Below are 27,576 nucleotides of genomic sequence, written 5' to 3'. Positions count from 1 at the left end.
TCCCTTCTCACTACCATGAGTTTCGAGTAAAAAGCATTTCCATCTTTTTCTTTTTCTTCTTTTTTTTTTTTTACTTCATCATACTACAAAGTCAAAATTAACTACTCTTCTGCATGGTGCTGTCTGATTGAGCAAACTTTTGTGCACATCATCAAAAATGCATTCACATCAGTGTAGCACCAAACTGAAAATGATCCCACATCTACTGCACTTACATGTAAAAGTAAACAAGTAAGAACACAGGATTCCCAAAAGAAAATCAAAAGCAAACAACCCCCTTCCCACCCTCTCCCCCCCCCCCCCCAAAAAAAAGAAAAAAAAAAGAAAAAAGAAAAAAGAACTTTTACCCAGTCACTTCTTGACATGATAAAAAAAAAAAATGTTTTCTTGTACTAAACCTTGCAGAAAAAATAAAGAAGACTAAAATGAGAATTGATTTAATGATCACAACGTTAAGATATTAGAGTACCACAATCCACTATCATAAATGCCCTATTCACACACTCAAAACTATTTCACACTACATTGTATATCAAATACAATGAACATTGCAGCAGAAGTATACTTTTTGTATATATTTGTTCTTCTTGTAGTAGAAGACTTCAACTGCACAGTGCTTTGGATGGTCTTAAAGTGAGGCAGGGTCATAGCAGCATTGACAAGATAGTCTCTGATTTGTGGTTACCGTGTGAAACAAACCCGAAAATGTTTGATCCACCGGACAACTGGAAGACTTCCTAAGCATCATGGAAAATATTAGAGAAATTGGTAACGGAAAATATGAGGATTGTCACAACAATCTGGAAATTCAGTGACTGATGAAAGTGACACACATCTTGCAATAATTGTATCACTTGTGAACGGGATCTTTAAAAAAATAAAGAAATATTGCCACAGAAACTGTAACTGCAATAAACTATGATAATTCTTACCTCTTTACCAAGCACACACCAGTGGGAGTGCATATGTCATGTTATGTTTGCTGCCTTGTGACACAGCCAACTAGTCAGAGATAAACAAAGAAATATGAATTAAAGAGGTCTGCAAAGAGAAATACTGTATATGCCATATCATAGTGAGTCCAATTCCTTCTATGGCAGTCTCAGGTTGAATTCTGATTGGCCAGTTTCCTGCGCTTTGATCTTGACCTTTCTGAACCCTTCTCTCCCTGGACCATCTCCCTAGGGATGTATCTGTCGACCGCTGTCTCCGTTTTCTCGAGAATGGCGAGGACGCTGGTCAAGATCTTCTCGTCCTCCACCAGGGCGACTTTGCCATGGAGGCGCTCAAGGACCATGTGGCACTTCTTTGGAAGACTGTCCTGTAGGGGCTCAGCCGCCCCGTTGTCATTTATATCCCTCCCGATGAGGAGGGATGACTTTAATGGTGTCGTCTGCTCAGTTTCCCGAGCTGCAATGTCTAGATCCGCTTCTGTGTGCTGAAAATCACCATTGGTATCTTCGCTCCCAATTCGGGCAACAATCGGCTGCTTGCCCACGATCTTGTGGACGAAGTCGTAGTCGATGCTGAAGTACGGCGACTCCGTGTACGACTTCGGCAGGTCCGACCAAGACCAGGAGTCCACGTGGACCAGGACGGCCAGGATGTGCTTGCAGGGCAGGGCCGTCCGGTCCCAGGTCTTGCAGCTGCAGTCTGGCCGCATCAGGTTGACGGTCAGGGGGTCCGGCGTGGCGGACCTTGATGTCGGCTGCACGTGGAAGATGCCGCAGCTGGCGTCGAGGAGCTTGACATGCTCGCCCTTGACGCTCCTGGTGGCCTTCCACTGCTGGAGGCAAGCCTGGAGGAAGGGGCGGGGCCGCTTGTGCAAGAAGGTCGGGATTGTGCTGCTGTACTTGCGGCAGCCATCGTCAGCTTTCGAGTTGGATTGGAAGTACCTGCAAAGCAAAGGTTTCATAATCTCATTGTCATGCTTTCCCTCAGCTCTTGAGTACATGACTACTAGGAGATGTAGCCTTATAGTGTGTGAGTACACAGTAAGCTGTACACCACTAATCAGTAAAATGTCAAGCATAGCAAATACTAAATTAGTCATACCTAAACTCAACAAACCCACTGAATTAATGAATTTAAACACCAAATTCTTTGAGGTAGAAATAATGAGGGAAAATGGGGTCATATCTAGATCCATAAAAGTTCTTTATGACTGGATCAACTGAATACCTGGTGTCGAAGTATATGTAAAGCCATTTGAATGACCTGATACTGATGTCATGAGCACATTTCTTCAACTATGAAAGCAACCATGTCTCACAGACTATTTGTACAAAAATTGATTTCATAGCCTTATCAAAAACCCTGGCACCGGAGACAAACATAAACTAAAACAGTATATGAAAGCAAAGCACATACAAGGACGAAAGATGATGCAAAAAAAGCTAAAAGTTTTTTGTCTTACGCTGATTTGTTCTTGGGTAGGAATCTGTGGAGAACGTGGGAAATGAGCTGCCCGAGTTTTGGTTGCTTGTCGGATGAGAGGCAGGTGCTGCGGAAGAGTTTGTTCTGGAGGCCGACGCCCGCACTGGTGTTGACGGCCTTGATGAAGCTTTGCTTCCTAAAGGCACGTACCCATCTCTAAAACAAAATGTATCAAATTCATTAGAAACTAATCAATTATGTTTGTCAAAGGAACACTGTTGCATATACTGATAAAACTATGACAATTATATTTTCTACATAGAATTCTATCTAATATATAGTTTGTTGATGATTTGCTGATCACATTTTGCAAGAAGTCTGTGAGCCCATTCTCTCAGCTGCAGATCATCAAGCTATTTCATTTTATTGCCATTCTACTCATTCCTGTGAAATTTAAACAAAATAATACTTGGCTGCAAAGCAAGTGACACAAACAAATTCAGATGTGCCAATACAACAGTCTCATTTAAAGGTGACTGCGATTAAATAAAACGCAAAACAAAAATGTAATATGAACAAATTAGTTAAACAGAATCCTTTTGCTTGAAATGACCGTCAGCTTCAGAAAAGACAAGAGAAAAGGAGAGAAGGGAGAAAACAATGATGAAGAAGGAGAAGAAGAAAAAGAATGATAAGAAAATATTGACAAAAAAATAGGAAGTAGGAGAAGACAAATATAATGAAGATGAAGAAGACGAAAACAAGGAGGAGGAGGAGAAAAAGACACAAAAATAGAAGGGGAAGAAGATAAAGAACCACAGCAAGGAAGAAAGAAAGAAAGAAATAAAGGAAGGGAGGAAGGAAGGAAGAATGGAAGAAAGAAAGAATACAGACAAGAAAGAGGAATAGAGGAAACCACGTTGACATCCAGGGTACGATTAACCCATTGAGGATGGGCTGATTTTGCTACAACACACATTTCCCATAAACACCTGCCCGAGTATACTCGGGACTCGTCCTAAATGGGTTAAGGTGCATGGTCCCGGTGTTTTAGTCAAATGCGTACGCGGGCACACGGCACAAGTTTCCTATAGAGACCTACGCTATCGACTCCTCAATACCGCTTACGCTTTGGCCCACTTCCCCGAGTCCGAAGAAGTCCGATTCACTGTAGTCAGTGGTTTGATCACAGTTCGGCTCATGATTCGGCTGAGGGGGATGACAGCTTCAGCAAACTTCTTTTGTGATGTCATAATAAGAAGCACATATGCACGCACCCTGGTATTACTACAGACTGCGTGTTGCGCAGAGAAGACAACGAAGGTAACATTACTTAGCAACACCTACGTGCTTTACTCTTGATGACAGCTCAACTTCGGCTATCTTCGTATCAATGCTAACGGTGATGGGCAGTATCATCAACAGCGCCCTCTACACTACCGGGACTATGCACCTTTAAGGTCCTACTCACCTGGTGGGTAGGGAGCCAGAGACGGCCCAGCCACTCCCTCAGGCCTGCATTCTCGCTCCATGCTGGGCTAGCTTGGAGGTGGATCACGGCCGCGTAATACTCCCCCTCTGTGCTGGAGCCTGCCACCCGCTCCAGGAGGGGAAGCACGCTCTGGCGGAGGCTCCGATGACCGTTGGACTCAGAGCCCAGCCACTGGTCCCACGCATACTGCCGGTGGTAGTCGCAGAAGTAGACAGAGTAACCTTGGCATCAATAAGAAATGATGGTGCCAGCGGAATTTAAGAAACAATCATCATAGTTGTTGATTAGAAAGATCAAGACAGCCATTCACTCTATAGATTCTCTAAGCCATGATATCTCAAAAACCACACTTCTGTGGCCTGGCACTGTATCTATTTTTTATTATGATTTTTATTCATTATTACTATTATTGCTATTTTTTTCTTTTTTAAGGTACATTTGTAAAGTGAAGAAAAATGACCTTTCACCCTTTGTTATTGTAATATAATTGCTTGCTTTGGTGGAAGAACTTCTTAAAACATAATTTACAATTGATTGTTAAATTGGCAAAACATTTTAGAACATTGAAATGTCTGTTTCTCATCAAATTGGCAACTTTGTGTAACCTTCCTATTGATTTTGTGCAGATTAAATGAGTCTAACCAGTTTATATTACCTTTTCTTCCTCTATACCTCTTTCAGTCCAAACAGCAGCATGTTTATAGAACTTATGTAATGCTAACAGTATTTTAAGATAGTGATCGTGTGAGGGTTAATGACACTCAATAACAAACCTGGGAAGCTCTGCTGGACTGCATTCACATCTTCAATGGCAGCGTCCGTCACAAAGTTGGCCGGCAGCCACGAGGGATTCCACTCCTTGAGGACGGACAGGGCTTCGACGATCTGGCCCTGCTGTGCCTCCTCAACAACGAACGTCGCCACCACCTGGTAGTCGCAGTTGGTCTTCACCAGAACGAGGTAGATGGGTAAACTGCACCTGGGATATGCAATGAATGACCACATCTTTTGTAGGGGCTCTGGATAGTAGTTTGAGGTGTGAGGGATACCCATCAATTCCTCACGTTTACTTGCAACATATTCCTTCCTGAATGAGGCGTTAGAGGTGAATATGTTGTAGACCCGATAGGCAAATATTTCCATCTCAGTCCTGTATCATCTTATACTGTAAAAGTGGATATATTTGCGCAAGTAATTTTCCGCGCCCTGCCAGGTAAGATTGATTTCGTGTGTTTTAAATTCAGCGGAGTCAAGGCATGCGCTACTGCAGCAAATAACAAGCAAAAATATTCACAAGCTCTTATTTTCATGCTAGCTTCTGGTTGCGTGAAATGCTGGAAAATTTAAACACTGCAAAAATTTCTGCTGTTTCTCCATTTTTATAGTAAGCAACAACAATGTTTGATAAAATCTCATAGCATGACATACGTCTATGTTGTCTTCATAACTTCAACGCATGTTATGTGGTAGCTCCTAATTCTCAAGAACTATCCGTATCAAACCTAGATAACAAACAGCAGTTCCCACTACAGAGTTTTGTTTGATCTGTCAATCATTCACAAGGCATTATTAGAGGTCAAGTGCAGGGTTATGCCACTAATTAACAAATCTCAAGTGTAACCATCACACCAACAACTAGATCATTGCAGCCTCTGACATACAATGTATGCTGTTACTGCAAACACCATCATAATAAAGATAGTAACAGATTGCATCTTCATGTGCAGATCCAAAACTGCAGAATGACTTGGCTCTACAAATATGGAATACAACATTACTATGCAAAACACACATGAAATGTACAAGCAAGATTTTTTCAGTAGATATTCATAGTATTGGAATATCCAGTACAATGCAGAAATCTTGCAGTGCTATAGAAGACACTATGAAGTTCTGCACTTTGGAAATTCGTGTGTAATTATTTTTATTATAAACAATGGCATTCTCCATGCAGTTGATTGAAACAAAACATTCATATTTTTGGAGCTATTCTTGCGTGTTAAAAAAAAAAAATAAGGATAATTAATATTATATAAGTCTTACCCTGTGGTCCTATACACAGGATCAAGGATGCATAACTCATTGCCATATCTTGCCAGCAGGTATTGCTGCCACGCAGTCTGATGGACCAGAAGCATGTTGTCCCCAGTTGGTGTCACCACCGGGACTGGTTGCTGAGCCTGCAAATGTTGTTGCTGCTGCTGGGGCTCCAGTGGCCTTGGAGGTTGTGACTGGACCTGAACAACTGCCTGCATTGGATCTGGCAGAGATAGTGGTTGTTGTGGAAGACTTTGATGTGATGGAAGCTGATGAGATTCTGGGTGTTGCCCCAGTTGTTGCTGAGAGTGTTGTTGAGGTGCTCGTGGTGGTGGTGGTGGTTGTAGTGGTTGCAGTGGAGGTGCTGGTAGTTGCTGCGATGATGTGTTCATGAGATGCTGGTGAAATGCCTGCATCTGCTGCAGGTGTTCGAGAGGAAGTTGCTGCAACATTTGCTGATGTTGCTGGTGGTGATTGGATTGTGACAGTTGCTGCGGCTGTGCTAGATGCTTGGCTTCTAGCTGCTGGGCATGTTGCTGGCTTCCTTCCTGGGACAGCATGTGCTGCTGGTGTTGCACAAGTTGGTGAGTTGCCTGGTATTGCTGAAGTACTTGTTGCTGCAGGGATTGCTCCTGTTGTTGAGTATGTGGCACAGGTTGTAATTGCTGTTCACCATTGAACTGCTTCTGATTCCCTAAATTTCCCTCAGATCTGTGGGTCTGCAAAACAGACTTTGCTGAACTTGTTTAATAGTCAGGAGATTGATATCTCTGAAACAGTGTTTTCTCATTGATTTCAATATATTCTACATTTTTTGTCGCTTCCAACAATGTTGCTCTTGACACAAGAGCAAGCTGTATTGTACATCTCACTTGCACAAAGAATTTTGACAAAGTTGGTGTAAAAAGAAAAAAAAAAGAGAGAAAAAAAAAACTATACTCCCAGGGGGGCGTTATCAGAAGTGCACCCACATGAAAGTATGCTGGGGGATAGAACACTTTACCACTTGCAATCTATCACAACTTGATGTTTGTTTGGTTTTTATACAAGACACTCTGACACTGATAAAGTGATGATTTAGAAATGAAATATAAATATTCTCTAATTAATCAAATTCTGTCTTCAGAGACCTTTCCAGAGAATTCTGTTTTTTTTTTTTATTATCTTTTTTTTTTTTCATTGTGACAATAAATCATATGTGACCGGCGACAACGGTTTCAGGCAAAAGTCGGAAATTTTGAAAATTCATTTTGTCATTGAATCACATTGCCCATTTCCTAAGCTTTACATTGATATAAAACACTTGTATTCTCCGGTACTGTGAGTGGTCATATAAAGCGAAATATAATGCACTTTTTGATTTGTTAGCCTGACAAAATTGCGAGAAAACGGGCTTTGAAGATTCCCCTCATGCTCGAAGACAATGCCAGGCGGCGATGCGAGGTGAGAATCACCCATCTGTACAATGGTGCCAATCGAGATTAAGCTCCGCCTCTAGCAACCACAGCGGCTTCTGATTGGCTCACTGAGAGAGTCAAATTTCCCGGGCACCTTCCTCGGAACTCAGCGTATGGAGCCGAATGCCCAATGCGTTTCGCTCGGGTTTGTTTACCAGTACGTCTTTCAAGATGGCGGATACGATAACTACAAGCTGCTGGTTACGTGTGCATGGTGCACGTATTACTCAATGGCATCCACACGCTATGCCTGTGTGTATACGTTACGGGAGCGGGTAGCACATTCGTTTCCACATCTTTACAAATCACGTTTTTATAGTGCTTGATTTGTCTTGTAAATTTCATCATGGGGACCCTTTCGAAGGCAGGAGGATGAAAAGGGTCATGCTTTCTGTAGTTTCTTTTTTTTTTAAGCTGTTCATGTGTTGCGTTGTGCGGTAAACAAGCAAGCAAGCAAACAAACAAACACGACTTTACTTAGTTTGGTGCAATTTTGACGTTTACGACAGTGTATTATTTGAATACTGGTCATTTATGACCACTCCTTTTCTCTCTTCTGCTGTCTTTTTGAGTCAACCTGCTGTCATACTTACTACACGCACAATATCAACAAGTCAGTTTCCGATCATACGTTGCACGATTTGTGTGGCAATTTGCCACTCTGATACGCTTAAATCATGTTCCCTATCGTATCGTTTTTCACATTAAAGGTCCAGTTTACCTTTGGGAGCAGTGATTTCAAAAATTTTCAAGATATCATATTTGATGCATATGTGTAGGTCTGTTGTATCATAAAACATCCTACCATATGAAATATTTGCAGTAAAACCTAAAATATAAGGAGATATCAGGGTTTTTCTCAACAAACCGTAACTGTATACGGTTTAGTCTGGAAATTTTTTTATTATAACTATTGTTCACATTTTGTGTATTTAACAACACTTAACATCGATTATACGGATTCAAATTTTGACAGTGGTTGTTTCTATCCCTAACTCACATTTTAGAACTATTTTATAGCACTAATGCTTTCATCTGCAAATGGTAAATTATGCCTTTAAGTTAGTGCTGCCTAGTGTTGCTGTTCACCTTTTGTTTCACTAATTCCGTTGTCAAACATTGCGGTAAAAAAGCTCAGATAGAAAGCCAAATGAGGAGCTTACACTAAAGACCAAGCGTACTGGTATTGTAGCAACAACAATGGAGCATGCATGCGTAATTAGCGTGGACAAAACATTTCCGACACGCTGCGAGGCGTATCTCTGAAAGCCGAACTATGTAAATGTGTGCGACGCACTATCCAATCGCACGCGAGATGCCGCGCCGTAGCAACGCTGGGCATAGTGGCGCGGCGTTCAAAAGAAGATCGAAACTGACGAGTGCGCTCCAACATAGGGTGTTTAAAATTCCATTTTCGGTAGGAAAAACTTAGTGTTATGCTGTGAAATTTAGGGTATATGTAGAAAACATATCAAAGATTCAAATTCTGCAAAAACCCAAAATCGACAAAAATAATGGTCAAAATGTTTGTACCCCGCCTAGGAGGGAATTTGCTTTTGCGACTTTTGCCTGAAACCGTTGTCGCGGGTCACATATGTCACACCATTTTTACTTCAAGCTAATATTTTAGCATCTATTGCAACTTTGAAAATCTTGTCACATGCTTCAAACAGAAGTATGCCTTTTCCCTTGACTTCTTGAACTAACATTTTGGACTATGCAATGCTGCCTTTTAAACAATACAGGAACTTTGTTAGACCAAAAATTTTACCTTTTTACCACCTTTGCGATAGAAGAAGAGTTGTGCTGGATCGTCCTTCTGCCATTCTGACATCTTGACCTCCAGATTTGACTGATTTGTCTTGCTGAGTTTCTTCTTGGCCTCTGCAGAATACATGTGATACCTGGAATGATATTGGTAATGGGTGGTAGTAAAGGTGGCAGGTACAAATTGTATGATCATGGTAGTATTGGTAGTGGTGGTGACAGTGGTGGTGGTAGTGCAATTGGTGATGGTGGTGTTGGTAGTGAAATTGGTAATGGTAGTGGGAGTGATGGTGGTGGTAACGTTGTTGGTGATGTTGGTAGTGATGTTGGCAGTGATGTTGGTAATGGTGATGGTGCGGTTGGTGATGGTGTTGGCAGTGATGGTAGGGATGGTGGTAGGCGATGGCAGTGGTGATGGTGTTGGTAGGGACGGTGGTGGTAGGGACAGTGGTGGTAGGGACAGTGGTGGTAGGGATAGTGGTGGTAGGGATAGTGGTGGTAGGGATAGTGGTGGTGAGAATAGTGGTGGTAGTGATAGTGGTGGTAGGGATAGTGGTGGTAGGGATAGTGGTGGTAGGGATAGTGGTGGTAGGGATGGTGAAGTGGGGATGACAGTGGTGGTAGTAATGGTGGGGGTTGTTGTTGTGGTGGTGGTGGTAGTGGTAGTAGGGATGGTGGAAGTAGCGATGGCAGTGGTAGTGATGATGGTTGTGAGGGTGGAGATTGTGGTGGTGATGGTGGTTGGAAGAGAAACAGAAACCATGGAAGAATATCTCTATATGCAATATCTTGACTTCACGTACGACAGGGGTATTTACATGCAATGACAACAACAACAACAACAACAACAAAAAGCTTGAAGGAATATAATCTGCATTCTGTCTTGAAATGTGATGCGTCTGTTCTCTTCTCCTGACCCCAGAAAATTTTGGGCTGAAACACTGGTACCATACAAATTACAAAAACATTTCAATCCCTGAAATCACCATCACTCTGTTACAACATCTTCACCTTTTTCATCATTTGTTTGAGAAACAGTTAGGAATGCACTGATGCTAATGCTACCAGATATCAAATGTACAGAGGAAGGTGAATCCTGTCGTTTCTAGGTACAACTGCAATAATTACTTTTTTTATGTGTTGGCCTTCATATTATTGTGGAAATTGCACCAGGAAATTCAGAGTTATGGTACAGTATATCCACCCTCTCCGCTTAAGAAAATAAATTAAATGAAATAACAAAATGAACAAAAATTTCCTCACCTGATGTCGCTGTCTTCCGGGAAATACCGCCTGTTGCTGAGGTCTGGCCCAGGTTTGCCCCAGAAGAGGGCACCCGAGACAAACCTCTCTATGTGTAGCCTCATCTCACCTACACTGGTCACCCCAGCTCCAACCATACGCTGGATGTACTCAATGATGCGGTGGTCAACTCGCTGACGAGCCCCGCAGATCTATAGTGGGAATGTGACCACTTGAGTTATTAAGATCAGGGCCTTGGTCAAAAGATATAAAGGTTCACTGTTGGTTGGCTGTGACAAAAAATATTGCCATGGTTGTTGAAATTCAGATAATTTTAAGATTGGTTGCAAATTCTTTACAATACAGAGAACAGACTTGGATTTTGTTTGAAAAAAAAAATGACAACAAACAAACAAAGAAAAAAAAAGGAAAAAAAGGAAAAAAAAACACATTATCACAGTGTGTATGAAGTTTGGCAGTTAGACACTTCATACTGAAAAAAAAAAAATAATTGCCACAAAAACTGGTTCTTCCGATGCAATTGCAATGTAAATGAAATACACATATCCACAAAAAGTTGCTTTATCATTTTTTCCCCTATATTCTTTCTGTGTTTCTTTTACTTCTTCCTGCAGTAAACTCAAACAGTCAAATTGCTATCATCTCTTTTAGAGGAAAACTAATAAATTGACAAATTAAAGAAAATCTTTGATGCCAATCAGAGGAAATAATTAGATTATCAGTTGTATTGAAGGCAGTGGAAGTGCTAGCAAGTATAAGCCAATATCTTTCACCTTTCCAACGGGATGTCCTTCATGCTCGCTCTCCTCAGGGAGGTAGATGTATATTCTTCTCTCTCCTTTTGTCTTACCAGCTTCTATTGCACTCCATGCCTTCTGTGCTGCCTGGCGCCGGTCATAGTTTGAATTCTTTGTGATCTACACAACAGTGAAATCGACAAGAATGTGGTAAAATAAGAATGAAATATTAAAATTATAACCAGACATGATTTCATGACAATACAATTCAGGATGAGCAAGTGCGCACAAGATGTAAGGCAATCATCCAAACTGAAATGCTTACTAAAAGCTGTGACAATGTTCTCTAGTTTCGCAGGGTAGAATCAAACACCACACTTATCAGCTATTTAAAGTGAACACAGTCCGCAGAAGAGATTCAGTGAAGTAATGCTTGAGCTCTTTCAATATTTCACATTGTCAAAAAAGTAATACACCAGTATGCAAGCAGTGCATTTATGTGAAGATTTCAGCTATGCATCTGAGTAATCAAATCATGCACTCCTCTTTGGAAAGGAATAAATAATATGCAACAAATATCACCAAAGTGACCAGACCCTCTCAACTCTGTGGGAACATCTGATTTTGAGGATGCGGGTGTACAAACCTTGAATTCTGGAAACTTCATCACTTCTTTCATGACCAGTTTGGCCTGGCAGTCTTTCTTCTTCGTGTCCTGGATAAGATTTCTGGCGCTGTTGGAGTTACCAGTCTCTCTTTTCTGAGAAATTAGACATAAATGTAGTTTTCAACAAAGGAGCAAGTAATATGTCAGGACTTCATGAAAATGAACATAAATGTGTACTACATTGTATCTACAAACAATTATAACTGGCTTCTTGTTAACTATATGGTCGGTAATATAGTCAGCCCCTCACAAAAGGCAGATATCTTCCATCCACTCTGCTGTGCAAACTTACTTTTATATGACGGCAAGAACAAGCATTGGAAATGATTGTAGAACTTCCCCTTTTCTATTAAGAGATCACAAAACTTGGCATGCATAATATGTTTTAACTCAAGGAATGAATGATGTTCACCAATATTATGATTTAGTCCACTTTGCGTGCTTTATCGGGTAAAACAGCCTTTGAACTATGCTCACCTGTGGACAAGACGCAGCAGTCGTGTTCAAACAACTCACATGTACTCACATAGATTGCACAGTCCAAACAGCAGAGAGAATGGAAGATATCTCTCTGTAGTGAGGGGCTGACCATATTACCGACCATACATTTAACAAGAGGCCACCAAACAAATGGCAGATTTATCAATCTAGAATGCTCCAAGGGAATACACAAAGAGAGAGAGAGCAAGATACAAGCTGTAAAGTGGTTTTGATTCCAATGACTGCAGCAAATAATGCCTTGGAAAGTGCTTTTTCACCATCACATAACATAATAGAATATGCTTTATGAACAAATAACAATTACTAATTCTTGTTGTCCAATTTTGTAAGCAATAACAGAGAAACACATCATTACCTATTAAATTCAAAATGACTATTATTTCTATCACTATGCTATAACAGACCTACCCGTTTCTCCGCTCTTGCTGCTTTGGCCAGCACCTTGGTCTTGAACTTGTGATCCTTGCCGTACTCGCACTCGTAGATGTTCTTGTTAAGGTGCATGAAAGGGATACCGTCATATTCTATCTTTCCACCGTGGCTCCTTTGAGCCTCCTCCCATAGAATCCTGTGCTTGCATTTATCCACAGCTGTTAAGGATGACACAAGAGCATAAGAGATATAGATCACAGAGATTATTGTAAAGAAGGGCACTCCCTGTATGCTTTGGATTTTTTCCCTATATCTTTGTTATCTCTCATACTATGTCTTGCTCAATGAAGACATACTTCAGAGGTATCTATGCAGAATTATCCTGTTGGTGTTAAATTCAACTCCCATCCCCATCCCCACCCCCACACACACTCAAACACCCCTGGGAAAATGACCAAAGTAATGAAAAAAAAAATCATAATTAGACTTACCCTAGGCCTACACCAATGTACACTTTTACACTTAACAATTAGACCTCGACAGCTTTTGAACTGAAAAAGCTCTAGCATGCTCTATTGCCTCTAGACCAGTCTAACCCTGTTACAACTTTATTGGTCAGATAGCTACACGCAGCCGCTGTAGCGACAGCGGCTGCACCTCTATTCCTTTGCAGACGTTGTCATTTTTCAGTGTGGTTGTGCGACTCCTTCATGAATATCTTTATTAATCGTGGAAAACTAAAATACAAGGAATTATCGTAATCTATGATAATCATTCAATAATCGGTATGCGATTTTTTGTTTAATTACATCAAAAACTCACCGAAATCTGTGGCTGAAATCAGGTCTGTAAACGTCCTTATTGCTTCACTCCTCATCTGCGTGTTATTTGAATGGCATTCACTCTCGTATACTACAACGTACAACGTAGGTAGTCGGAGAGGCGCCCTCTAGCTCTCTGACTACCTACGTTGTGTACGTTGTAGTATACGAGAGTGAATGCCATTCAAATAACACGCAGATGAGGAGTGAAGCAATAAGGACGTTTACAGACCTGATTTCAGCCACAGATTTCGGTGAGTTTTTGACGTAATTAAACAAAAAATCGCATACCGATTATTGAATGATTATCATAGATTACGATAATTCCTTGTATTTTAGTTTTCCACGATTAATAAAGATATTCATGAAGGAGTCGCACAACCACACTGAAAAATGACAACGTCTGCGAAGGAATAGAGGTGCAGCCGCGTCGCTTCGCGACAGCGGCTGCGTGTAGTTATTGGTCAGATTGAAAATATAACACTGGAGTAACTTTTATGTGAAGGTGTAAATTTAGAGGAGTAAGTTTTTGCCATCTCTTCTTTTTTCTTTTATTATTATTGTCTGCCACATTGATTGGGATTCGAAGATGTCTGAAAAAAAAAAAGTGTCAAAAACATGCGCGCGCGCACACACACACACACACACATAGATCTATACACACACATATCACAACTTAAATAACATCTTTTTTTCCGCCCATTTTGTGACACATATTGAAAGTATAACTGTGTAACGTTTACGTTAGGCCTAAAGCCCTAACGTTTAAGTTACAAGGAGCGCCCCGGGTTAGTGCGGTCCCAGCAAGCGCGGCAACGGAGCTTTAGCGCATACCCTCCCCACAAGTCTGGGGTGAAAACTTTGAATATTCCGCTCGATGACTGGCTACTTACAAAAAATTATTGTCGTTGTCCACTTACCTGTCCTTCCAAAATGGGCAGAGGTCTTCAGTGACACGAATCTGAGTGTTTTCTCAAGCTCATGGCTTTCTTTCACCGTCTCTGCCCTCGCTTTGGTGTAAACATAGCCGAAATTGTGAGAAATTGCCACATCGAATTTTACTGTGTTCCCCACGGCATACACTTCAGTGGAAGAACCAGCCATGTTTACACACAAACCTTTCTAGAAAGTTTGACAGCGCCATCTCTCGTTGAAAGAGTGCTTTCGGTGTCTTTCTCGCAATCAAAATGGCCGCGCCCATGAGATTAGTTGCTTCAGCAAGACGGACCCAGTGTTTCTCACAATGTATGCGACCATGTGCATCTAACAACACTATCATCCAGGCCAACAGTATCGGGTCAATATCCAGTCCTCTCAAAAATACTCTCCTGTCTCATGTGAACCCTGGATTTGCCATTAATTGCCGATCTGCATTCACGATATCATCACGGCGATCTCGGAAACTGGACACGCCGAAGAGATCACGAGATTTCATCTCCACCTTGAGAAGGGATGAGCGAGAAACTCTCTTCGAAGAACTTTTGAAGTATCACAACTACAAAGCCAGTCTCAAAAGTGGCATTGCAGCTGGGAATATTACTTCAGGTGTGCTTTCGAATCTCCTCACTTATTTTTGTTTTGTTTTGTTTTTCATTTTTACTGATGGCTGCCGGCTGTGTGTTCGTACAACGTTGGCACTAGTTGGATGTGACAATACGATGTGGTAGCCTAAAGTTTGATTAGAAATCTCTACTCAGTAATGCCGAATGGTTATAGGCCTGCTTTTTTAAGGGTATGATAGTTGAGTGACCCGCACCTCATCATCATGATCATAGTTAATGTTTATCATTGTTTATGCATTTGCATGTTTGAATCTGACACGTTAGATGGTCTACACCAAGTGACAGTGACACTGCATGAGTCACAATTCTATGAAATCCCACTCACATAAATTTACAGGAAAAATGCTAAAGTAAAGATTCCAATTTTTTAGAACCACAAGTTCACTGATCAATACGAGAAATTTGTCCTCAAATGCGAACGATGCGGAATAGTTGCACACTAATGTAGATCTAATGACTAAGGAAGGGGCCCGCAACTCGTCACCTGCGCTCCCATGCCATAGATCGTAGATTCTAGACAAAGCATGTAAAAGACGTGTGCGGGTGACCGTGCGTGCAGTGATGCTGCTATACATAGCGCCATAGACAAGCACGTAAAGATGCGTGTGGGTGACTGTGATGATGTATTTCTTATATAATAAAATTTAAGATTTTCGCAGAAACTGTTTTCACGAGCTGCAGTTTGCTTGGTTGTGGTAACCCTGCCAAGTTTCAAGCGTACTGAACACAGTCCCAGGCATAAATTTTTGTTCAGTGCGCTTGTAACAATTTTAAGCAGGGTGACGGTATAAGGGCCCGGCCCCTGACGAGGTGCAGGCACCTCACTATTATGGCTCTGCAGATAAGCCCCTTGTTTTGTTTTGTTTTCTCAATCTAAATGGCACGAACATATGACTAGATCTTATAGGCTATAGCCATAGGTACACTGTAGTTTTTGGAATGATTTGAACATCTTGAATATTTGAATTTGATGTTAGCTTCAAGAAATGAGAAGGAAATCATTTGTACTGTATTGCACCCCTGCTTCTTCACTTCTAACATCCCAAGTCTGTTGACATTCACTTCTTTAAACAAGTTTTGTTCACTCAGTGAAATGGTGTTTGTGTGTTTTTTTTGTTTTTTTTTTTCCCCAGATCTTCCACAGCAACCAGCGGCACCGTTACCCACCAGTCAACAACTGAGGTTGGGTAAGATAAATTTAAGACTAAGAGTTCAAAATAAAAGTGTATGTGGCTGCAACTCCAGGTTGGTCTACAGGTGTATTTACAGTAATCGATTGATCTTTAATTTCCCTCTGTATGTCTTTAGTTTTAATCTCATTATAAAGTAAGCTACCCTTGATTCAACCGTTTCCATGAATTGACCACTCTTACGAATAAAAATTCACTGAAATTCATACGTGAATAAAAAATAGCGCAAATCAAGTGCGAAATTCAAACTACAGTGCAACTACCTCCACACATGTTCTGAAGAACTTGCTTTACATGCATTTTATGTGAACCTCTTTGTGGCTTAATTTTTTTTTTCATTTGTCAGGGTACATGTATTTACTTTATGTTTAATCTTCCTTTACTTATCTGTCTGCCTGTCGTAAATCTATCAAGCTAGGTACGGTAATACTATATAGCACTATGCCTTGCTATCTAACCGTCAATTCTAAGCCATCTTTGCATTGTACAAGTATCAAAATGCAAATCACCCTTCTAAAGAGTTATGAGAATTATTCACAGTCTAACTATAATTGAACTGACATCAATGGTCTCTATGCATTGCCTAGTTTTCTTCAAAAGAGGTTTGAATTTGTTGCCACTTCAGATTTGTCCTGCTTGTAGAGTACTGCACTTGAATAATCTATGTGCTCATCTCTGTAGAGTTTCATATTCTGAACTATAGCTAGGAATGAGAACTTAGTTGGTCCCCTGAACAAAATTTGCAGTCTGAATTTTACAATCTTAATAGTGAACATGTGCTGTATGTTCGAGGTATTAAACTCATTATTGTGAATTTTGAGTGTGAATTTTTTCCCATAGATTTGATAAATGATGGCAGATCAGGTTCCAGTGTGTATTTGGTTAATGATTACCATGTTTTGTGATGTATGCATCTCGACAGCTTCTCAAGCTACTCTTCCCACTTCTCTCACACAGTTGCCTTCAGCAATGCTCTCCCATTCATCGGGTTTGGATTCTTCGACAATGCCATCATGATAATCGCTGTAAGTCAATACTGACAAATACTGCCAACCTTTAGGATATTAAAAGATTTTAGTGATGATGTTAACCCTTTCTGTACCAGGGACAGTATGTACATGTACATTGTACAATGTCATCTATTAAAGGATGGTGAACGAGACATTAAAATCAAGAAAATCATACGAAAGAAGGTGTCAAAGCAGAGGGAAATGTCTGTTAAAACAGATTTTTTATGTGACTTTTCAAAATATATTCGTACCACTGAAAAATCGCGAGTTAAAACTGACTGATTTACTTCACCGATTTTCGCTCCAGAACGGCCGTCTTTTTCGGGGCCCTAAAATATGACGTCATGACGTGGACGAACGTACCCTTTACGATCGAGTGTGCAGCGCTAGCTAGCTAGCTCTACATCGAGTCCGCCATTCATAAAGCACGTAGTTCTTCGTGAGCGGATGCAATACAATACTGTACCTTGCCTGTCTTTAGTCGCATCTGCTTTATCGGCAGAAACAGCAGGGTAAAATGTATCATTATTTAAAAAAAGAAGAGATGAATGAATGAATAAATAAATGAATAAATAATAGCCATAATAATACTAATAATATAGTCTGAAGCAACGTCAGTAGCGAACCGCCGAGTCCCCGCCGGAGAGCTAGTTTGGTGTGTATGGTAGCCCCACTATACTACATATCGACCACATTCTTTTAAACCGACCGCGTATAATTCACGCACTGAACACTTAGTACGCACTTTGTCTGCACGCAAAGCACATAAAAATGGATCGGCTGTGAATGTAGATGAGGATGGTGTGGGAAAACGCGATAATTCACTGTTCATTAATGGTTTTAATCAAGGACAAAATTTCGAATGAATATTTTCACCGAATTGTAATGACAGCACAATGTAATGTCTATGGAAGTTCCTAAAAAGCTTCGTTGACGTTTTCTACAACACGGTGTTCAATACAACTCGGTTTGCGTGCATTGTCAATGCAAAAAACAGCGGTCGATGCTGATAACGCGATTTATCGCGGGGAGCTGAAATGAGGCCACGCTAGTTCGTCGGCGATATTTTTGCACTGAAACTTCGAATCGAAAAGGGAACAACGGCATTTGATAGAGCTGGATTTTCTCAATCACGTAGGTCAAGTTTTTTACGTGAATTTCAGTGTTAAATATTCTTATCAAGCAAGTGAACATTAGGCGGTCGATGAGTAGTAGGTCCAACCCTACATAGGCTACTCCACTACGTAGATCCTTATGTTAGCTAGGTCAGAGTTCTTGTTCTACCGTAACGTTAGGCTCTACTACTGTACTAACTAGGCCTATTAAACTGTTACTATAAGCCGTTTAAGAGTAGAGACTGAGGCGCGAAAGCGCAAGTAGAAATTTAAAAAGGTATACTTCATGATAATTCGAAGGAAGATGGATTCAATAAGTGAAATTATAACTCACTTTTGCTTGATAGAGTAAACAAGACACGTACAGATACCTCGGTGCACTCAGGTCATCATGTGGAATTCACGCTTTGAATGCGAACCATGGCGCGCGCGGCGTGATACAGAGCGTAGCTTAGGTGCAAAGTGAGCTAGCGTATCACATCAGCGAGCGCAGAGCTGATTCGTCCATGTCATGACGTCATAATTTTGGTCACCAAAATTTCACCATCAGATCGGGTTCAGGTGATCTAAAAAGGGCCTCAAAACACCATCTCTCAATCGTTCAAAAGACATTTTCACCTTCTGAAAGTTAACTATTCATATTCCTAGAGACTTAAGCTTTGCAGAAATATATAAATCACTTTGTTTATGAATACCGACATTTTTTTCTTGTTCACCATACTTTAAAGGGTTGTCTGTGCCAATCAGCACTCAAAGTACCTCAAGGGTTAAAGGATATTAATGGTGGAGATTAATGGAGAAAATAAGGAAAGATAACCAAGAAGAAATGGGAAGAATACCAATGCACACTTTGTTTCACGTTAGTGTATTGCTTTTAGCGGTTTTCTTGTATCTGATCATTTGATAAGTTTCCCTTACAAGTTACATACTGTTGCAAAATATGCTCTCATATTATCTCATTTTGGCGTATTGTAAAAAGTACATGAAATCATATATTGTATGTCTTCAGTATCTTGAATCTTATTGTTTCATTTATTTTTGTTTCCTTTTGTAGGAATTTTTTTAAGATAAAAATCAGTTGTGCCATTATATTCAAATGATGGTTGATCTTTGCGTTACAGGGGGATTACATCGATATGACCATAGGTGCAGCCCTCAGCATATCCACAATGGCTGGTGAGTACGAATGCTGGAAGAAAGGGCATTATTCATGTCATTTTCTTTCTAACAACGCCAATAACAGGCAGTAACCTTCAGCATCACACTTCATACATTTCATGTATTACAAAAGTTTGGAATCATAAAATAGATTGGATGTTGTATTTTTGCAGTTTTCAAGTCAAAAATTTCAGTCTTAACATTGGCTTCCTCAGATTTATGGATTTGTAGTATGAGAAACCCTTTCAAGTTTCTTCACTCTCAACTGTTACTTTTGAAAGGATGTTGGCAATATTACTTTGACTGTATTGATTATCAGTCTTGACTAGATGTACATTGTGACTGTGTAAACTTTCAGCTTAGTTAGATAAATCCTCCATGTAGTGGTTGCTATGGAGTTTTATATTCTGTTCTTTTGTTCCATTCATTGCACAGAGAGCACCGCTGGTTGAGATAATTCACTTGAATAGACCCTAAACTTTTGAACCTCTTTCATCGCTGTGCACTTTTCAAGAGTGTATACTTTCTTTCCTGCGTTTAAGTGGGTTAGGAGAGTCCATCTGTTTGGAATCATACATCATTTCAAAATTTTGAGTTGGCTCTTTCAGAATCTGCCCAAAACTAAAAATCCATGTCTGACAACTTATTGGTGATTTTGTGATACAGGGTCACATTTAAAGTCTTCAGTGTCACCAGTGTATTAGACATGCATTGTAATATGCAAGTAGCATGTTACATATATTCAGCTTTCTCATTGGATGAAAGTAGCCACTTTCAGTCACAAGTAGCAGATAACCGTGAAGTTGTTTTTCATAGCTCAACGACTTCTTTTTCAATTCCATTCCAATTCTTCTTTCTGCATATAAATCTTTAATCTTTTAGTATGTAAACTACTCTTTTTTTTTTTCTTGCTCTACCTTCTTTATAACGTTCTTTGTGATGTACATTGTACATTTTCTTGTTTTTATTTCAGCCATTTTGGTTTATGTCTGCCTTTCACAATATATATATATATATATATATATGTATATATATATATATATATATATATATTTATTTATATATATATATACAGTTAAACTCGCCTAAGTCGACATCGCATATGTCGAATAATCGCGCAAGTCGATAATTTTAAAAAGTCCCGATTTTTCCCCATTGACTTATGTGTATTAATTCACTCATAAGTCGAATTTTTTAAGTCGAATACTCGCTTAAGTCGATGAAATTCCAAGAACACTTTCACGGAAAAACCATTGAATTCACTGTGCCTAAGTCGAATAAGATTTTATTGTGTAATAAATCACTGTCAAAATCACGAGACGCCGGTTTTTGTTTACATACAGTATATACCAAAAGAAACTGCGTAAATACACATTAACGTTTCATCAACGCAAGCGGTTTCACCTGAATCGTTAGTAACGCAAACTAACGATCGGGAAAATTAACGTTTCGGTAGCAACGATGAGTAACGATCCCTAGCGCAAATTAACGATGTTTCGTTAACATTAACGATAGGTAACGCAAGAACTCGCGCGAGATTTTGGTTTTGTAACGAGACCTGGTGAAAGGACGACGTAGCCCCTGCCGAGTGTAAAGATCTATGCCTTATATTTAGCGGAGTCTTTTCGCAAATCGAATCACGATTTCGCGAATGGTTAATTTGCGACCGGGGTCACCAAAAACGCACGCCGGGCCACCAAAAAAGCCGAATGTTTGCCTTCAGGTTTGGAAATGAAGCGGTAACAATCGGTTCCATAAGATGCTGAATAAATGTCAGATGTTTGCTCTTTTAATTTTGGAAATGAATAACGGTAATATTCGATTCCGTATAATACTAAAATAAATGTCGGATGTTTGCTTATACTTTTGGAATGTCTGAGATTTGATTTTGCGTTCGGAAATGAATAAGGATAAAATAAAAAAGGATCCGGAAGATGCTGAAATAAATGTCGAATGTTTGCTTTGACGTTCGGATATGAAAAATAATGATATTCAACTCCATGCGATGATAAAATAAATGCCGGATGTTTACTTTTACGTTCGAAAGTAAATAACAATTACATTCAGCTCCGGAAGATGCTAAAGTAAATGTCGAATTATCCCTTTGACGTTCGGAAATGAATAACAATAATAATCAACTTCGTACGATGATGAAATAAATGTCGGATGTTTACTTTTACGTTCGAAAGTAAATAACATTAACATTCAGCTCCGGAAGATGCTAAAGTAAATGTCGAATTATCCCTTTGACGTTCGGAAATGAATAACAATAATAATAAACTTCGTACGACAATGAGATAAATGTCGGGTGTTTGCTTTTACTTTCGAAAGTAAATAGCAATAACGTTCGGCTCCAGAAGATGCTAAAATAAATGTCAGATGATTGTTTTTACGTTCGTAAGTGAATAGCAGTAATATTCTTCTCCATACGATGCTAAATAACTGTCGGATGTTTGCTTTTAAATTTCGAAATGAATAACAGTAACATTTAGCTGCGTTTGATGGTAAAGTTAATGTTTGATATTTGCTTTAATAACGTTCGGAAATGAATAACAATAGTATTCAACTCCGTCCGATGATAAAATGAATGTCTTATGTTTGCTTTTATGTTCGAAAGTAAATAGCAGTAACATTCAGCTCCGGAAGATGCTAAAATAAATTTTGAATGTTTGCTTTGGCGTTCGGAAATGAATAACTATAGTATTCAACTCAGTGCGATGATGAAATAATTGCCGAAAGTTCGCTTTTACGTTCGAAAGTAAATAGCATGTAACATTCGACTCCTGAAGATGCCAAAATAAATGTCAGATGATTCATTTCACTTTCGGAAGTGGACAGCAGTAACATTCGGCTCCTTACGATCATAAAATAAATGTCGGGTGTTTGCTTTTGAATTTAGAGATCGAATAACGGTAATATTCTGCTCCGTACGATGCTAAAATAAGTAACAGATTGTTTCTTTTACATTTGGAAATGATTAACGGTATCAATCGGCTCATTTAGATGATGAAATAAAAGGCGGATGTTTGCTTTCACGTTCGGAAATGAATAAGGATGATATTCAGCTCCGTAAGATCCTAGAATGAATGTCGGTTGCTTGTTTTTACATTTGAAAATGATTAACGGCAACATTCGGCTCCGGAAGGTGTTAAAATACTTGTAAATGGTGGATGATTGCTTTTACAATCAGAAATGAATAACGGTAACTTTCGGACTGAACGTAGGACCAATTTAGTTTTGCTTGTTTTTTTTTTTTTGTTTTGTTTTTTTTTTTGTTCGGGCCACCAAAAAAAAAAATCAATCATTTGGGGGCCACCAAAATAAAAGTTAGTGTGGAGCCCTGGCCTGCATCAATGTGGATAAAGTGTCTTGCTGAAGGGCAAATATCGGGCACACCGCTCCAGTTCTCGGCTCCAGAGTAGACAACATACATGTACATTATACATATGTACGTGTGGTGTAACTTTAAGTCGATTTTTTTTCGACTTACGTACAAGTCGAAACTCGCCTAAGTCGATGTGTTTTGCTCAGTCCCGAGAAGATCGACTTATGCGAGTTTAACTGTATATATATATGTATATATATATACACACATATATATATATTTATATTTATATTTATATTTATATATATATATATATATATATATATATATATTTTTTTTTTTATATATATATACATACATATATATATATATATATATATATATATATATATACACATATATATATATATGTATATATATATATATATATATATATATATATATATAAATATAAATATAAATATAAATATAAATATAATATATATATATATATATATATATATATATATATATGTATATATATATATATATATATATATATGTTCAGTTCAATTTAATTCAATGAGAGAAAAAAAAATATACAAAGTAAAGTATGATGGACATAGATTGGTATAGAAATATAGCATTAGGCTATTAAAAAGCTGTATGGATTATTTTAGTAATTAACCCGTTGAGGACGAGTCCCGAGTATACTCGGGCAGGTGTCTATGGGAAATGCGTGTTGTAGCAAAATCAAACCGTCCTCAACGGGTTAATGAATGAACCAATAGATCTCATGGTACCTTTGCACAATAACAAAGTCACTGGATTTATCCATCGTATTCTTTTCCTTCTAACTCTGTACTATTTTTTTTTTTCCATTAAAAACTCCCTTCTTCTCTCTACCATCTTTGCATGTTCATTTTGTGTTTCTATGTCTCTTTCTGCCTGACAAACTTATTCCTCACTTCCACCATCTTTTCATTTTTTCTTTCATTGTCACTCTCATTCCAGCTGCTGGCATGGGCAATATGATTTCAGATGTGGCTGGCATTGGGTAAGATATTGCATCCCCCCCCCCCCCCCCGGAAAAAAAGACAGACAAAACAACTAATAAACCAAGCAAGCAAACAAACGAACCCAACCCTACCCTATTATACCCTAAAGCACACAAACTTGAGCAAAAATATTAGACCATCAACACTATCCCCTCCTTAAAGTAGAAAGTGTACATGTGTTAGTAAGTGTAGTATGATTACACTCATAAATCATAAAGCATGGCATGTTTTTAACCACTTGTAGTTTTTGCTGTAGTTACATTATGTGGTTATATGGAGTGAACATCCATTATAAATCCCTACTATACATTGCATCGTATGAAAGCATGTTAACCCAGTATAACTTCATGACTATGCCAATCTTTGTTTGATAGGATGTAGAACCACAGGATACCTGCAGTGGTAGGATGTTGTATATCAAAGCACTTGGGCTATTATGGCAAAATATCGCCCTTCTCTACGGGGAGAATTAGCATATCACTGTGCCTTGAAGTGTGAAAGCTTATAAAATGAGGCTGCCAGATGATTTTTAGACTTTTGCATTTAGACCTCTTTAGATTGGTTGTACTTTTTACAGAGTTTTAGAATTTATAGAAATTTGGAGGAAGATTAAGAATACTTTCAAAATTCATAGTAAATCATAATGAATGAGGATGATGATGATGACATATAGTGTAGCAGCATCACATAAGAATGTATGATTGTGTGCTCAAGGAAAAACAATGAAAGAAGAAAGCATGCATGAATTCTACACAGGTGAACTTACAAAAGAAAGTAGTATTGCACAGTGGAATGACATTGCAACATCACTGGAATATATGAGCCTCTTATATGTCATCATTCTTGTTCAGTGTATTGTGTTTGGGTTTTTCAGTGCATTAGTAGATCTGCTTGGGACCATAGTAAAGTCCACAAATCTATACATGGCAGTGTCGATTTACATACTGCTTGATACAAACTGATAAATTGTCTGGAATGCCCCTCTAAATGTTTTCACCCTCTATGAATATATACCTACAGGCTAGCTGGCACTGTTGAAGCCGCAGTGTCCAGAGTAGGGCCCCAAGTGCCAGAACTGACCCCTGAACAGCTGGACATGAACAGGACAAGATGGACTGCAAGCATAGTCAGTATTGTACCAACTTATTACCTCCGCCAAGGGAGGAGGTTATATTTTCCTTACCGTTGGTTTGTGTGTTTGTGTGTTTGTCCTTGTGCAAAATAACTCAAAAAGTAGTCACCGGATTTGGATGAAACTTGCAGGAAAGGTTTAGAATGATACAAGTAACAGATGATTAAATTTTGGTAGTGATCCAAGAATTTTGGGGGAATTTATGAAGGATTTTTGATATTTTGGCAGGTAGGGTCAATGAACTTCGGAGTTCAGGCTGCGCGTATGTGAGGTTTGCATGCGCGCACTAAAGTGCGTGCTCTGGTTTTTTCTACTAGGGCGAGGCGCTGAGGGTTTATGACGTAACAAAGGCTTCTGTATTGGGAAATCGGGCGACTTTCAGCACACAGTGCTATATAAGTACGTATGGGTAGAAATCACTGAAATCTCTATGGAAGAACAAGATCAGTGGTGGAAATGAGCTGCATGCTTGGCGGAGGTCTGTGCTCACAGAGTGCTTCTGTAGTTGTAGAATGTTGTCAAATGTAATATCTGTCTTTTTAATATGCAAATTGCATTTCATATATTTTCAAGGTGTCTGGGACACAGCACAAAATAATAAAGGCAATGCTTTCTTTACCTGCTGAAGGTGTCTATTTTGCTAGAAAGATACATGGATGCAGATGACCTACAGTGTGATAAGGTCAACTTCAGCACTTACCTGTCGTAATGGGTGTACTAACTTTTATCACAGTGACATGCTCGGTAGGCAAATTGTGAGCTTGTAATGAGTCAAGAAATTACCACAGTTTGATGCAACAAACATCTTCTAGTAGGCTAGCAGTTTTAAAATGGCCTCAGTAAATCAACTGTCCACAATAAATGATATAAAGAACCAAATGAAATTCAGCTTAACACCAAACACTGACAACACCATACACAGACTTTTGAGTTCTGTAAAACCAGAAATGTTTGCATGCATCTGATTTCACAAATTTTGTGAGAGCCAAGATCTACGAAATTAAAATGCACACAAAAATTCTTGTCTACACTATGTGTATTGAATGCCAGTGGCAATTTGTGAAAATTTCATGCCATAAACATATCTTGCTTTCCAGTACCAGTATGTAAGGACCTAATGGTGTAAAGGGTTCTATATGGAATAATTTGCGAGGTTTATAAATACGGTACCAAGAAATTAATGGAAGATTCCCACCAACCTGATTGTGGGGGTATCCCCTTTGACATACATTTGTAGTTGATACCGCATGTAATTTTCACGTTGACTTTGCTGGATATTGGGAGAATGTTGTGTTTATTTCTGTCTGTCTGTTTCCCCTTCCTGTGACACGCAGGCTCGTGCTCTTGGAATCATGGTGGGCTGCTTGATCGGGATGTTCCCGCTCCTCTTCCTGACCACCAAGGAGGACCAGGAGGAAAAGGAGGCTGCAACATGATGAAGAGTGGTTGCCGCCCGGTCATGTGTTGCTGCAATGTTGTCCCTTCCTGCGCAAGTCTTCATCCCCCAACATATATCTACACATATTCACCCATGTTTGGGGGTAGATGGCAGTGTGAAACCTTGAAGACATACAAAATGTGGTAGTATGCTTGTAAAGATATTACATGATTCCTGTATCTAGCTCCTTGTTGATTGTTTTGGACGTCACCAGTCCAAGAGTTACGGTGATGTGAGGGTGAGAGTTGAGAGATGTGCTATAGACTAGAAATGTGTCTGTCTGTGTGGAAACCTGAGCATCAACTCACTACAGTAATTGTTCTTGAAGAGAGATATTCCAGATAAGAAATGTTTGTAAGTTTGAGCTTGAAGGAATTGGGACTCCCTTCTTTCAGTCCAATGATCCTTTCATACCCACAAGCCTCTTACAATTTCAGCTTCCACTACTTGCTGAAGTGGGCAGTATAAGACTTCATTCTATTTGGCATGGATTTCAAAAGATTGATAGTTTGTGTATGGATGCTGTGAGCCAGGTAGAGAATTTCATACATTTTTCAACCATCCATGCGCCACACTTGTATGCACACATATGCAAATGACTGCTTATAGTACTGTAAAAGCTTACTGTAAAAGTGGACATTTCTGCTTTTACGGTAGTTTGGTGACTTTTGTTAGCGGCTGTTGGTGATTATGGATTCAGTTCAAAATGTAACTGCGCAGAGTACTTGAAAAGATTTATTGTGACTGCAATATGTATTGACTCAAAAACAAAAGAAGTAATTGATGTGTCATTTTGGTGTTGTGCGTGTGCTGATACATGAATAACTAATAATTTGCTGGTGAAATATATCTGCGGCAGTACTCTTCTGGTCTTTTTTTTTCCTTTTTTTTTTTATTCACTGCGTATTCAAATTTGATGGTAATCGCGGTAATCGTTAAATGCAGAAGTAATCCTAGAGCAGAATTCTTCTAAGATGTTACGGTTGTAAAAAAAACATATGTGCTGCTATGATATGTCACTATGAATTTGCTTTTGATTTGACTTTAAAATGCAATAAAAAATAATAATAATAATGAGCAGTCCAATCATTACAGATCCTGTAGGGCAGACCCCTTGAC

At 39.3% G+C, this 27,576-nt stretch overlaps 2 protein-coding genes across 2 annotated transcripts; one reads left to right on the top strand and one right to left on the bottom strand.

Moving 5' to 3' along the window:
* Positions 1–601: 601 nt before the first annotated feature.
* Positions 602–14,594, bottom strand: LOC140233902 (uncharacterized). Its single transcript, XM_072313989.1, has 11 exons — positions 14,411–14,594; positions 12,706–12,887; positions 11,776–11,889; positions 11,166–11,309; positions 10,393–10,583; positions 9,134–9,266; positions 5,912–6,624; positions 4,642–4,847; positions 3,848–4,089; positions 2,417–2,592; positions 602–1,895 (listed from the first exon to the last, which is right to left on the bottom strand). The coding sequence occupies exons 1-11, from the start codon at positions 14,592–14,594 to the stop codon at positions 1,103–1,105; spliced, it is 3,078 nt and encodes a 1,025-aa protein (XP_072170090.1). The 3' UTR covers positions 602–1,102.
* A 143-nt stretch (positions 14,595–14,737) lies between these two features.
* Positions 14,738–26,455, top strand: LOC140234522 (transmembrane protein 65-like). Its single transcript, XM_072314564.1, has 7 exons — positions 14,738–15,035; positions 16,186–16,239; positions 17,200–17,267; positions 19,489–19,543; positions 23,844–23,886; positions 24,908–25,013; positions 26,354–26,455. Exons 1-7 carry the CDS (start codon positions 14,738–14,740, stop codon positions 26,453–26,455), a joined length of 726 nt encoding a protein of 241 aa, XP_072170665.1.
* Positions 26,456–27,576: the final 1,121 nt, after the last annotated feature.

This window comes from Diadema setosum, chromosome 10 (genome assembly GCF_964275005.1).
Source record: "Diadema setosum chromosome 10, eeDiaSeto1, whole genome shotgun sequence".
NCBI lineage: Eukaryota > Metazoa > Echinodermata > Echinoidea > Diadematoida > Diadematidae > Diadema > Diadema setosum.
Note: the sequence above shows the minus strand (reverse complement) of the source record. Positions and strands in the feature narration are given on the sequence as shown.